Source organism: Taudactylus pleione, unplaced genomic scaffold (assembly GCF_031769625.1).
Source record: "Taudactylus pleione unplaced genomic scaffold, aTauple2 ptg001314l, whole genome shotgun sequence".
Lineage (NCBI taxonomy): Eukaryota > Metazoa > Chordata > Amphibia > Anura > Myobatrachidae > Taudactylus > Taudactylus pleione.
Window position 1 is genome coordinate 832,028 of NW_028285714.1, and position 14,067 is coordinate 846,094.

Here is a 14,067-nt window from a genome sequence, read left to right on the forward strand (position 1 = left end):
AATCCCGGCCGGGTAATAATGACAGTCGACGAAATCCCTGACACCCGACGCCCGGCATACCAAACGAAGGCACCCCCCTGGGAGACTTAGGTTTAGGCTGCGGGGATGGTGGGGGGGGTTAGGTTTAGGCACTTGGGGGGGGGGTTAGGGTTAGGCACTAGGCTGGGAGGTTAGGGTTAGGCACCCCTAAGGGAGGATTGGGTTAGTTATACTTACCAAAATCTCCTGTCAGGATTTTCACTACTGCCGGTCTTCCGGCGTTAGGATTTGAATCGCCGGCGGTCATTCATACTGATTCCGTGTGTTCTAATGCAATAGTAGCACCAGCCATGGCTAGTAATGTCTAGTATCAGTTATACCTATTTCAGGAGGATTCCACACTCTCCTGCTTCTCAGCTTCTGCGGCTTACTCATGCTGATGTTACTTTCGGGGGTGGACCCCACACTTTTTTCTTTCTTTATGTCTTATAAACACACCCCCTGACCTCCCCCCCCCCCAAAAAAAAAAAAAAAACAACAACAAAACAGACCATTCAGAATGGATCCAAGGGAGTCCTGCATTGTGCAGCAGCATTGCGAGGGGATCCAGTTTGAAACCAACGTGGATCGATGGTAGGTTCAGTTTGAAAGATTAAAATGACCTTTAGTAAATTGAATTTCTTTGATCTGAAACCTGCCGTCAGTTTGGAGCTGATCCCACCACGTAGTAAATTTTGCCCTAAGTGCTAGAAGACTATACATGCAGTTTTGAAAAATCTAACATTAGTGCAGTGTGTATAAAAGCATTTTCATTACAGGTTGAGTCTCCCATATCCAAAGTGCTTGGGACCAGGGGTATCTTGGATAATGGAATATTCCGTATTTTGGAATAATTGCATATCATAATGAAATATCTTGGGAATGGAACCCAAATATACACAATGCATTTTTGTGTTATATACACCTTATACACACAGCCTGCAGGTCATTTTATACAATATTTTCAATAATTTTGTGGCTCAAACAAGTTTGTGTACATACATGAAATTTATTTATGTTTCATATAAACTCTATACACACAGCCTGTAGGTCATTTTGTAAATTATTTTATTAATCTGTGCCTTAGACAAAGTTTGCGTATATTGAACCATCAAAAATCAAAGGTTTCATTATCTCGGTCATGCCAAAAAAAATCAGTATTTCGGAATATTTCATATTTGGAATATGGGAGACTCAATCTGTATTTATTTCCCTTGGTGTGGACTAAAGACACACTGGCACAAATCTCATGTTATCATTAAGGACCATTGTGCTTAAGTTGGCAATTTTAATGCCACACATGGAACTTCCTAGTATATTTCATAAAGGAATGGTTTCGGTTAATTAACTTTATTGGCCACTGAAAGGAATCATTGCTTGAATGGATTGTGTCTGTTGTATCTGAGTAGTGTACTACTGGTCTGGTAAACAGTGTTTTATTTTTTATTTTTTTTTTTGTAGTCCTTCCAAAATATTTCAAGGTTAAGTAGTTGAGTGCAGATGGCATTGGAAATGTAAAACTATGCTCTTTTTGGTGGTTTTTTTTCAGGTTCAAGGACTGTTAATAACAGCATCACGGGTCTATTTACTAAGCAGTGTTAGGAGACAGAGTGATAAGAAAGTGATAAGGTGCCAGCCAATTGTCATTTTTCAAACACAGCCTGTGAGATGGCAGTTGGGAGCTGATTGGCTGGCACCTTATCACAGATTTATCACTTTTCACTCTGTCTCCTAACACTGCTTAGTAAATAGACCCCTACATCTTTTATTGCATTATAACTTCTCCATTTTGTTCCTGTGTCAGAAATCATGCATCTGTTAGACTGCACGCAATGGTTGCACCGAGTGTCTGGTAAATGAGCACTGTGATCAGTGTGTGTCCAAACTGCTTTTTAATTTTTCTCAGTTCAAAAAGATTTTCTGCAGTACAGGTGCCAAGTACATTGTGTGCATTCCGCCCCTGTCCTGCAGCACATGATCTTCTTTCAGTCTCTTTCGTGTCTGGAATATGGTTGCCCCCTGTTGTTGCCCTGTCTCCCTTCCCTTGTGGTGATGAATCCTCTTTGTTTCCTAATTACAGAGAAGTCACAGATGTGTGAAAAGTAGGCCACAGGTCGAAGGCTGTGTGCCCCATAACCAGTGAAATTGGAAGTGACAGGCATCTCTTTGCCTCTGTGTTAAATAGCTCCAGAGCCCCAATTAAAATGAAAAGTTCTCGGGTTCTGATGAACAGACAGATTGAGTTATTTATGGTGGAAGCAGTCACCAACAGTAATTGAGGCACATCCTTGAACAAATACAAATTATTCCATTCAGGAATAGCGCCAGGCTGACAGGGTCGTGCAGGTCAAGCTCACCGAAACAAGAGGCCAATGAAAGCCAAAATTTGCTTTCCATTCATCTTCACACAAATCTCCTTTTGTCCGTGTTAACTGCTCAGGTGTAGGAGTTGCAACAGAAGCTCTTTGCGGTCTAAATATGTTTTTTTATATTAATCCATGTGGTGTAAAAAAAACAAAAAAAAATCTTGAAAATCTTAATTAAATGTCCATTACCAGTCTAAGTTTTATTTTTTCCACAGATCAATATCTAGTGATCATAAATGCAGTTTTTACATATAGTAAACCTGTATTGAATTGAAAATGTATGCATCCCCCTCTCTCTGTGTTGGGACCATGACTGCTTTTGCTCAAACAAAAATGTTTTATGTTTGAGCAAGAAAGTTTTTGCTGGGCTAAACTATATTATACGTGCATGGCTTAAAATGTTTTCAAAAGTTATTGAAGCTTGAAACTGTTCAGGCAACTAGTAGGCTACCTTTTCAGCAAAGTCCTACATATGATTTATTCTTTTATTTACAGCAGAGGATTGCCAACCAAAGAAGAAAACATTGTACTAAACGGAGAAAATTCTGCATAGATCCTAACATTGTCCGCCTGTTTGCTGGTGCGGAGAAATGCTGCCATTAAAGAGCTTGGGAATGGCAGGACGTGTGTTAGCCGCTTTGCTGGGATGTTTGCTACTAGCAGTGCATGTTCAAGGTCAGTGATCAGTTAAATCTTGTTCCTCTTCTCCCCCCCCCCCCCCCCCCCCTCCCCTCCATATTAGTACTGGTCTGGTTATGGTTGCTACTGTTATGCTGTAGGGCGAATAAGAGACTGGCCACTTTTTCACTTTCAGATGCAATTTCACAGTAAGGCACTGACACATCTGAATATCTCCCACAGGAATTTAATTTACCTTCATAGATTTTGGAGTGGGTAACTGTTGTCATTCCTAGTGTTGAGCTGTAGTGTTTTTTTAGCATTTACTAAAAAGTCATCTTTAATCACTACAGTTTTAATTGTTGACCAAACATTTTTAAAATTGTCCCATCGCCAATTGTCCTTTTTTAAAATGTCAGATGTCCTCCGGATAGAAATGGGGTTCTGGCAGCTGTTAAAATCCTTTCCCATGACCTTAGACAGGGTCACTAGCTGCCTTTCTGCCCTGTAAATATAGGCACTCATCATTCAAACAGTAATAAGCATGACATCAAAGAGTGGGGAGAAAATGGACACATTCTTCTATATAAAATCTCTGATTCAAACCATTGAAGGGAGTACCAGAGTAACCCATTGCTCGACATGTCACGTTCACTATTCCTGCTAATACACAATCCAAGGATCACATTCACTGGCCACCTGACACTTTATATCCTGCTGACAAACCAAATTGGTTCCCAACCACGGTCCTCAAGGCACACCAGCAGTCCAGGTTTTAAGGATAGCCATACTTGAGCACAAGCAACTTAATTAGTACCTCGGTTATTTTGATTAAACCATCTGTGCTTTAGCATGGATATCACCAAAACCAGGACTGTTAGTGTGCCTTGAGGACCGAGGTTGGGAATCACTGGTGTAGAATAACACAAACCATGATCTAAGTGATGCCTCCAGGACTACAACCTAGCCAATCCCAGGCTCTCACCCTTTCTCACATAAATATGTATCCCTATTCAGCTCCATCTCAACCAGGGCAATTAATGAACACCCACTACCTTAAGGTGATTACACAATAGGAAGATGGTTCGCCCATCCGGCTGATCCGCTGTCCTATCTGACAATTGGTAAGTGCATACACACTTACCAATCGTCGACCCAATGTGTCGTGACTGACATTACAACTGGGCGGGCATTTATATGTGCCCGCCCACTTGCTGTCAGTCACCAGCAGCCTCTGCAGCAAGTGTGTGGGCGGTCAGGTGATCGCCCATACACACAACACGATGCCCCAATATACTTGCAATTTTTCACCGAAAACCTGGCCTCTGCTCCCAAGCCTCTCATTGACCCACTCTACAGCTTCTTAATGTGTAATTTAATAATTCCTAGGCCAATAATTGATAAATGCACTCTATCTGGCTTATACAGCCGGGGTGTTTTTGTCTTTCAATTCCCAATGTCTGATGGTAAAAGACTTCATAATACCCAGAAACCGGACACACACTTGCTTTCGCTTTTTACGGGTCCTGTTCTTTAACATTAGTGGTTTGTCTCTACACCAAACTTCCACCATGTGGAACCAAACAACTATGTAATTTGGCCTAAGTTACGGCATATGGCATTCTCCAACTGTAATAATTTTATATTACACATGACATTACCACCTGAATGCAGTATAATCACATCCTGGCCTTTCCTTGTAGAGGAATGCTGGGATCACCTGGACCGCCTGCATTGTTTTTCAAACCACATCAGCTCCACTTGACTAAAATAGAGTTGTAGGTTCGGCCAAAAGAGACTTCTCCACAGCTTTTATCCAACCCAATGGTTGTAGGATTCCCTGCAAATCCACATCTTGATGGGACGTTAACCTATAATGGTGCATACACACGGTCAGATTTTTCTTCAGATCTGAACGATCACTATTTAAAAAATCGTTCATATCTGAAGGAAAATCTGACATATCTGAAGGAGCGTACACACTAGACGATATGTTCCCTGAGCGATATCGTCTAGTGTGTCCTCGGCAGGGTGTGCTCATGACATTGAGCACACCCGCTGAATGATATCATTAACGATATCGTTCAGCGCCGGGCTTTCTCCCCCATTCCCCAACATGCAGCAACCCGACAGTATCGTCAGGTTGCTGCATGTTTACCCGATGAACGATAATGACAAACGAGCCACGGGAACGCGCATCGTCGTTATCGTTCATCGTTTTGGTGTTAAAAATGGACGATAAAGTGGACGACTGAATGATAATGTTATCGTTCAGTCGTCCACTTTAATCACCCAATGCGCATTCCCGATGATCAGATAACGATATCTGACATCTGATGTGTTTGCAGTAAGATTTGGACGATTCCATTCATTTTAATGCAGTCAAAAATCGTTCGTAGTTCAAATCGTTGGTCACATCTTCATTAAATCGTTCAGATCGTTCAATCATTCATCTGACACATCTGACAAATCTGACCGTGTGTATGCACCTTAAAACAAACACATTATTCCATGAATAACAAAACTTAAATTGCTTATACCAGTCATAGTTCCCACCCTCTTTCCAATCTCCCTTAAAACTGCTTTCTAGAGATTACTTACTGTATGTGTTAAACCTTTATTATATATATTCAATATGCATAATGCTATAACCACATTGAAATGGATTGAATTTGTCTATTCTTTCTGCATCCTCCTGAATTATTCCCTTTCTCAAATTTCCTTGTCCTGCTGAATCTCTTATCCAAGAGGTTCCCAAACGCGGTCCTCAATGCACCCCAACAGTTCAGCTGGTTAAATCAAATTGACTTGGATACTAATTAAGTCACCTGTGGCAAAGCCTAGATATCCTTAAAAGCTGGACTGTTAGGGAACCTCTGACTTCTCCCTTTTGCTGTGTATATGCTATATTTTATATAAAGAGAACTATAGGTTTTATTGGAAATCATTTTTAGGTTAATGCCCTGTTTATCTTTAATACGTTTGTCCTTTCATTTTATTATTAGTATCTGTACTCCTGGTTTTGAAGAAAATTTTAATTGTTACTGTAAATGGATGCAACATTTTGTCTACTTCAAAATCTAATGCTGGCCATACACTGGGCGATTTGAAAACGTACGACAATTCAGCCCGATGCATCGCATGCTGCTGTGAATCGTAAACGATGCATCTTACAAGATGCTTCGTTTACCTTTTTAACAGCATGACGGATCGCAGATCTTATGGTTTTTCCATAAGATCTACGATGCCGATGTACGACGGGGGTACGCGCATCGCCATCGTACAGCATGCCAAAACACGCACGATTGATCGTTGCGAACGATCGAAATTGTGCATATCGTGTGTAAAATCACCCCGTGTATGAAGCACCAGTAGGTTTTCATATGCTTCTATATTTTCCAAGCGTGTGTCTCTTAAACTACACATTTAGTGCTGCAACAAATCTGTATTTCCAAGCAAACATGTCCTGAATTATGAAATACATTAGATGTTCTTTTCTACTATCTTAAAATTATTGTAGTTCATGACTGTTCAGAGCATCAGTCAATGACATGCTAAGTGAATTTCTAGCATAAATCCTTCTATTAAAAGGAGTGAAATAAATATGTATAATTTTTTTTTTTTTGCCTTGACACAATTGACATGCCCCGTAAATCTGTCTTCAATGAAAGTTGCTCTATAACACCAGGGGCAGGATGCATAGCATTTTGCAAGCGATGAATCCTGCAATCCATTGCATGCATGCTGTCGTTAATTACGCTGGTATTCATGAACAAAAACGCAAAGAACAGCTCTCAGTAAGAGTGACCCAGAAATCCCCTGGCGTCCTTCATCGCATGCCAGGGAGGGGCGCTGGGAGGGATCAAATTGAATCCCTTCCAGGGGGCATCACAAATAGAATCCCATAGGCTTCTATTTTGCAACGCCATCTAAAGATGGCATTGCCCAACGCATCCAAATGGTGCATATGAGAAATGCAGTCAAGCCCCCGAAAACTGCATTTTCGGGGTTTGACCGCATTTCTGACATTGCTGCATCCCGCCCCAGAAGAGAGCTTCATTTTAACATGATGCACCTGAGGATTGTATATTTGTGTACATAGAGGAATAGTTTGCTCTTACTGTTTGTGGCATTTTGGGAATGTTAGGCCAGAAAATAGGGGTGATTTTGTAATAAAAAACATTACAAGGTGGAAAATGAATGATGCAGCATTTACAAACAAACATTTAAGGTTGTGATACTTCTTATTTTTCAGCACTAAAAATATATTTTTATTGTGAATTATCAGATTGGAATGGTTTACTAGAGCGGTAGACTTGGCATACGATTGCCTACTGGTTCATGTTGAAATTTGTTAACCCGGCACCACCGTTGTGCGAGCACTGTGTATATAGACCATAGATTTTAATCTAGACTGAGTTTACATTCTCAATTCCTTTAAATAGCGAGTCAGTCCTGCCCATAGTGTTTTTTCGGAGATATCTTCTTGTTTCCAGTCCTGTTTCTTTGCCAGTCATCTGTTTTCAATGGCACTTGGTGAAGGGGTCCCGGAGTGTCTCATTTCAAGCTTATACTAAGAAAATAAAGCGTTCTTCCAATGGCGCCAAGTAAATCAGATCCATAGAAAAGTTTGCTTTATCACCTTGACAAACACAAACGCGCACTTGTTCAACGTTTAAAATATGGTTTATTTGCTCTGTCTTGTACTTCACCTGTGACACACACAAACAGAAAATTATTAGTTTCACACACCCTTTTTCCCCCTTGACATTTTGAAAGTTCTTGTAAACTTACACTCTTAATTTGCTGCTGCTTGAGACGTGTATTATATTAGTTGAACATGGCACGGTACAGAAAACTTTGTCAGAGACAGCCTCGATGTGGTTATTTGCATGAGGAGAAATCACAAAGGCAATAACTGTAGCACATGGTTTTAATTTAGTGTGTGGAAATAACTTTACATATACAGAAAGGGATCTAAACTGTTGGCACCGTTTGCCTGTAGAGGAGAGTATATTGTGAGCTGATGTGATTGCTGCTGCTGCTGCAACATCACACAGACATGTGGCATGGTGACGCAGCTTGTCAGGAATTTTGCCTGTACAGGTTTGGCAGATTGGTTTGGGGAACCAGCTAGCTTCTCCTGTAGGCTGGTTTGTGACATTAGATTTATTATTTTTATTTATTACCAGTTATTTTTGTAGCTTGCACACATTCCGCAGAGCTTTATAGACAATATACAGTCATTCGCATCAGTCCTGCCCCAGTGGAGCTTACAGTCTATTTTCCCTATCTCACACACTCATACACACTACAGTTCATTTTTGCTGAGAGCCAAGTAACCTAACAGTATATTTTTGGATTGTGGGAGGAAACCCATCGAAGCACAGGGAGAATATAAAAATATTGTTTTTTAGGTGATGATAATTAATGCGAGCCAGACGGGGCAATTCAATTGTTGCCTCGACTGGGCGCGGGTGCCCACATTTCTGCTCGCCGCCTCCTGTGTTGGTGAGCAGAAATGTACAAAAAGTCTGACTTTTGGGTGCCCATTAGTTTAGACTGGTGGTCTTGGTGATTAATGGGCACTCAAATCAATCAAATTGCTCCTGAGGGCGTCCATTAGCCACCCAGAGACATTGTGTACTTTTCTTGCCTCAGTCAAGGTGAGGTGGCCGTAGAACAAATTACATACTATTTGCTGCATGTGTGGAACTTCATAAAGTAGTGATCCAACCTAAAATTGGTCCTATCTTTGGGAGCTCTTCCAGTGTATTGGTTCTGTTAGTCCTTACAGAGAAATAATTAGGCTTTTGCTGCCCTGCTCCAAGAGTCACTAAGGGAAATCAAACATTTGAGAGAAAAAAATGTTACCGATAGCAACCAATCAGCTACTAGCTGTCATTTATCTAGCACAGTCTGTGACAGGAGTAGGCAACCTGTGAAACTCCAGCTGCTGTGGAACTACACACCCACACATCCCAGCCTGCCCAGATTAAGCATGCATTAACAGGACACCTGTGGCAGGGCATGCCACAGGTTTCCTACCTCTGGTCTGTGAAATGATAGAGGCTGATTGGTTGCTATGGCCATCTTCTCCACTTTATCTCTCGGACGTTTGATACTGCTCCTCCCCGCCCCGAGTGAAACTATTTATTATGGAGCATACACACGGTCAGACTTGTCAGATTTGTCAGATGAACGTTTGAATGATTTGAACGATTTTACCAAAGTTTTGAACGATTTGAACGATTTTCGACTGCATTAAAATGAATGGAATCGTCCAAGTCTGACTGCAAACACATCAGATGTCAGATAGCGTTATCTGACAAACGGGAACGCGCATTGTAGATCGTCCATTGTTCAGGCATGTCAGATATGTCAGATTTTCCTTCAGATATGAACGACTGAACGATTTTTAAATCGTTATCGTTCATATCTGAAGGAAAAATCTGACCGTGTGTATGCACTCTAAGTCTCTCTTAGAACATAGCTTCACACTTGCTAATTCCTGCCTACCTATCCTATTTAAAGGCAGACTAGATGGGCCAGATGGGCCTTTTCTGCTGTCAAATTCTATGTTTCTATGTGTTCCAGTGATCTGGTAAAGCGCATATGTGACTTAGCATTCCTCAGAGATCTTTAACTCATCCCACTAATAAGTATATTTCACTTTGGGTCTTTTTATTTATTTATTTTTGATAAAAAAAAATTTCCATAGTCTTCCACCCTTTTCTGGGTCCAGGCTACACATTTTAGTTTTTTTGCGTGCTTAAGGTACAGAAAACTTTTTTGTAGAATGCCTAGCGTTTTGTGCATTCATAGCTGGTCCATGTTGGTGACTATTCATCTGCAGTTCACAGTAGATTACCAGAGCAACTGAGAGGCTGGAGGCAATTGTCTCTTACCCTCTGCGGACAGTCCAAACTCAAGGTAGAGCCTTAGAAGAGGGGAGGGGGGAGACCGCATTGGACAAAGCCATTCGCTTAAGAAAACAGCAAGAAAGGAAATAAAAGCAACTGTTGGAGAAAAGGCTGATTCAGTGCACATTGCCAGACCTCAGACTCCTTTGTGACTGCTGAGGCAATAAAACAAGGAGGAAAAAAAAACACATGTGGAGACATGTTGTATACTGAGTTCTCCAGAATTCCTTTGCCACATGCTCATGCTCCATATAGTTTTTCTTTTAACTAAACACTTTAATACTCTTTCATCTTTCTTCACCTTTTTTAATTGTATTTCCTTTTATTCATTCTACTTACAAAGTGTTTGTTTTTTTTTTTATTGTTTTTTGAAAGGGCGTCTCATTTGCACGGCTAAAAATATTGCTTACATGTTGTTTTATCCAGTGTTGTCGTTGGTGCCTGTTAATCTTTTTATTGTTAATATTATTTTTTGTTATAGATGTGCTGGCAGATTATTGAAACTTTTACATTTATTAGATGATTGTTGTTAGAGTCGGGCTCGTGTAGTCTGTCCGTGCACATTGATGTTATTATCTGCAGATGGATGCAAAAAGTATCGTTCGCACTCCCTAAGTGTTTGTTTCTCTCTTTTGGAATTAAGAGACACAGACTTAAGGCTTATTGATCGGCGATACCCGCGCAATCTTCTTGTCTATACATCGTCTAGCCATGAGTGCATAATTTGTCTCCAGTGACAGGCTATGCAGTCTTTTACATCCTTAGGAAGGATCAAGTCCAACATTCAGCGCAAGTTATTTTTAGTTATTGTTTCATTTATTTATGTTTTGCTTTTGTACAGAAATACATTCTTTCAGTACCTGCCATAACTTTTTGTAGTGGTTTTATAACCTGGAAAATCTTGTTTTAATATACAAATATTACATATATTTATTTGACTGATCTACACTGTTAGACATAGATGGCTATAAATATGAACACAACTGGCATTTGTATTTTGGCAGACACATCAGTACAACCTATTATACAGTGCTTTGCTGAATGCTTCATTGTTTGCCATCTTTTCCCTCAAATCTCTGTATCGCCTCCCAAGAGCTCTCCTGCCAGTCTAATTGTGGTGTGATATGCCTCCCACAATACAATAGATTGGCAGCAAGAAGTGTGTGCTATCATTGGTGGTGGGTGTGATGTAATTAGCTGTGCAAGTCAGCCCCAGAAAGGTATGACTGAGAGCAGACCACAGCACTACCTAGGTTTATTCATACAGGGTGACACAGTTAGCCACTAGGTTTCCTAGGGAACCTCACACTCTACTACAGATGTGTCCACATCCACTATTGCTAATTTTGCACCAAAGAGTTTGGGGGGCACGGACTCTCTTAGCCGTCCCAAGCGTCTTTTTCCTTAAATATGCCTCTTACACTCATTACTAATGCAACATAAGGTCAATGCAAGGGTACACAGACTACTGGCGCTGGCATATGGCATGTACATCTGTGTGCGACTAAGGGGTCTATCATTTTTCTAACACAGCCTGTGAGATGACAGTTGGGAGCTGATTGGCTGGCACCTTATCACTTTCTTATCACTTTTCACTCTGTCTCCTAACACTGCTTAGTAAATAGACCCCTAAGTCACAAATCTGGTTACAAAAGGCAAAAGATAGAGCTGTGATACGAACGGTAACACTAGTGTTCCTGGTATACTGTGAGTGTGTCTTATGTGCGGGCACGATGCAACGAAGATGCACAATTTCAGTACGATTGTCATACAGTACCATATGGCGCCAAAACGCTACATGGATATGATTAATGCGGTTATGCCCCCCCCCCCCTTCCCCCCAAGTAATGGGTTACGACAAAATATTTTGTAGCATATACACTTTTGTTGGTTCTAGGCACAATTAACTACATATATATATATATATATATATATATATATATACTGTATGTGTAAGAGAGAGAGAGACACATGTGTTTAACAGAAATACCACTCTTGGGCGTGATATGTATTCAACCACCCAAGGTGTGCGTTTATCAGAGCGCGGCCGCACACCCAAGAGTGATATAATCTATCTTAACCCCTGTTGTGACAAAAATAGTAAATAGTTCTACATGGAGAATGATGTAGGGTGACACAGGTACAGAGTAGGAGATCAAAATAGTTCAGAATAGGCTGTTTCATTTGAGTTATTGTTTAATGAATAAACATTTAACTGGATAACAGTGTAAGTGAATAAAACAGCTGAATACTCAGAATCGGCTGTTTGACAGCAGTCATTAATGTTCAACTGTTTACTTTAAGAGTGATTCATTTTGGAAAAAAAAAAGTGTTGAACAATAAATTGTGCTGGCAGGAAGTGCTTAATGTCTTCTCCCTGTTTGCTGTACTGGATTCTGGAGTGGCTGCTCAGGTTAGTCCTGTCCAAGTTCTCTGAATAGATCACCATTGTAGTCAATCTTTGGTGAGGATTGAGGTCAGGTCCTTTTTTTGAAATTTTTCTGTCAGAGATGTGTATGTCTGTCAGTGAGGCAGTGATGTGCTTCTTTTCTGTGAGTAGTGTCTCTATGAGAGATGTTATTGTTTACACTTGTGGATTGATACAGCTGTGGCTTTGTGATGAGGCTTTGCTACCAGTTGGAAGTAGATCATGGTGGTGGGATTTGTCTCAATTTACCACACCATTATATATAAAATGTGTTCTGGAGACCTAAGATGCAGTTCCTAGTAGATCTAATACATACCGAGTGACAAGACTGTGGGTTCTGATCTCCTAGTTGCGCAACTGTAGCTTAAAAAATAGATGTATAAAGAAAGCAATGATTTGCATTTCATATTTGCAATCAGATTTAATATTGGTGCATCGTGTGTTGTTGGGCATAGTTTTATACAATTATGCAAAGTTGAATGTCAGGAGGTGTTGTGGGACAGATTATAATCACAACTTCATTTCAAGCCTGTATAGTAGAGCTGTATAATTTTTCACCTTGGCTTATACTGAGCATTTTTGCCAAAACTTGAATGTTTAAACAGTCTGGCGATGTAAAATACTAATGCTGGAGGAGTGGATATTATCTGGTATCCCATGGATGTGGTTGTGATGATGTTTATAGAGCATAACTGGCTGCATGCTCAGCGCCTGGCACTGGGACTGGGACTCCAGGCTGGATGTTCTCATCATATCCAAATGAAACACTGTACTGAGGAAATGCTTGCAGCAGGAAAAAGGAGTATTTAAAATGAATTTCAGTATGTCTGGAAAACCTGTCTGCGTGATCTCCCCAAACTGCCAGAGGAATTTAAACCTTGTTTCCTTTCTATTTTTTTGGGTTCTGGTCTGTGTGTAAAGCTTACTGTTTGTACTGTGTATCTAAGTGTTCAGAGAGAATGTTACTTTAGTTTTTGTTAGGGGTTTATGGTTAACAACTTCTATGGTATAGATGCCCATTTATTCTTATCTACATGGAGAGTCAGCATGAGGTGTTATGGTATAAATGTAATTCGTATGAGCAGATGATGATAAAAATGGATAAGCCTGGTAAAGTAGTCCTGTGCCCACTTGATCAGCATTTACAGTCCTGTGCTCATCCATAATAGCCTCGTGCACTACGCTTACAGTAGTTCCACACCCAGCTCCATAGTGCCAACAGCCTCATACTGGCACATACAAGTGTCCTCATACATCTAGCCTCAATATGCCACGCAACACGACTTGCTTGGCAAGAGTGAGCCGACAGGTCCCGTGCTACTCTGCTAGTGGCGGGCATCTTTTTTTTGCTGAAAATGTGTCTAAGATGTGATGTGACTAGGACGTACCAGCAAACTGGGCCTATTGATTTTAAATGCAACATTTATATATCTGTGTGCACCTGAGTCCGTATATGAAGCACAACGGAACTTGGAATGAAAAAAGCTGCCGCTCATACATTGTAGCACTTCGTATACAGTATCAGGGACTCAGTCACTCACAAATATACAAGCGCCATGTATCAAATGAATCTGTGCAGTCTGATGGCGCATCCTAGCCTTATTGGGAAAAAAGACGCCCAGCGCTAGCAGTCTCACGGGACCTGGTACGCCAAGATGGGCTTTTTAGTGACTGTTGCAAAGCTGTATAAGGACACATCTGTAATGACTTCCGC

General features: G+C 40.7%; 1 protein-coding gene across 3 annotated transcripts in view; it reads left to right on the forward strand.

Moving 5' to 3' along the window:
- BMPR1A (bone morphogenetic protein receptor type 1A) overlaps positions 1-14,067 on the forward strand; it is a 103,523-nt gene that overhangs the window by 61,861 nt on the left and 27,595 nt on the right. For 2 of the 3 annotated variants that reach the window (XM_088463098.1, XM_088463099.1), the window contains exon 3: positions 2,880-3,059. In XM_088463098.1, the coding sequence (XP_088319224.1) occupies positions 2,975-3,059 (85 nt within the window). In that variant the 5' untranslated portion in view covers positions 2,880-2,974. The remainder of the gene's footprint in view (positions 1-2,879; positions 3,060-14,067) is intronic. The other variant, XM_088463100.1, reaches the window with a different exon arrangement.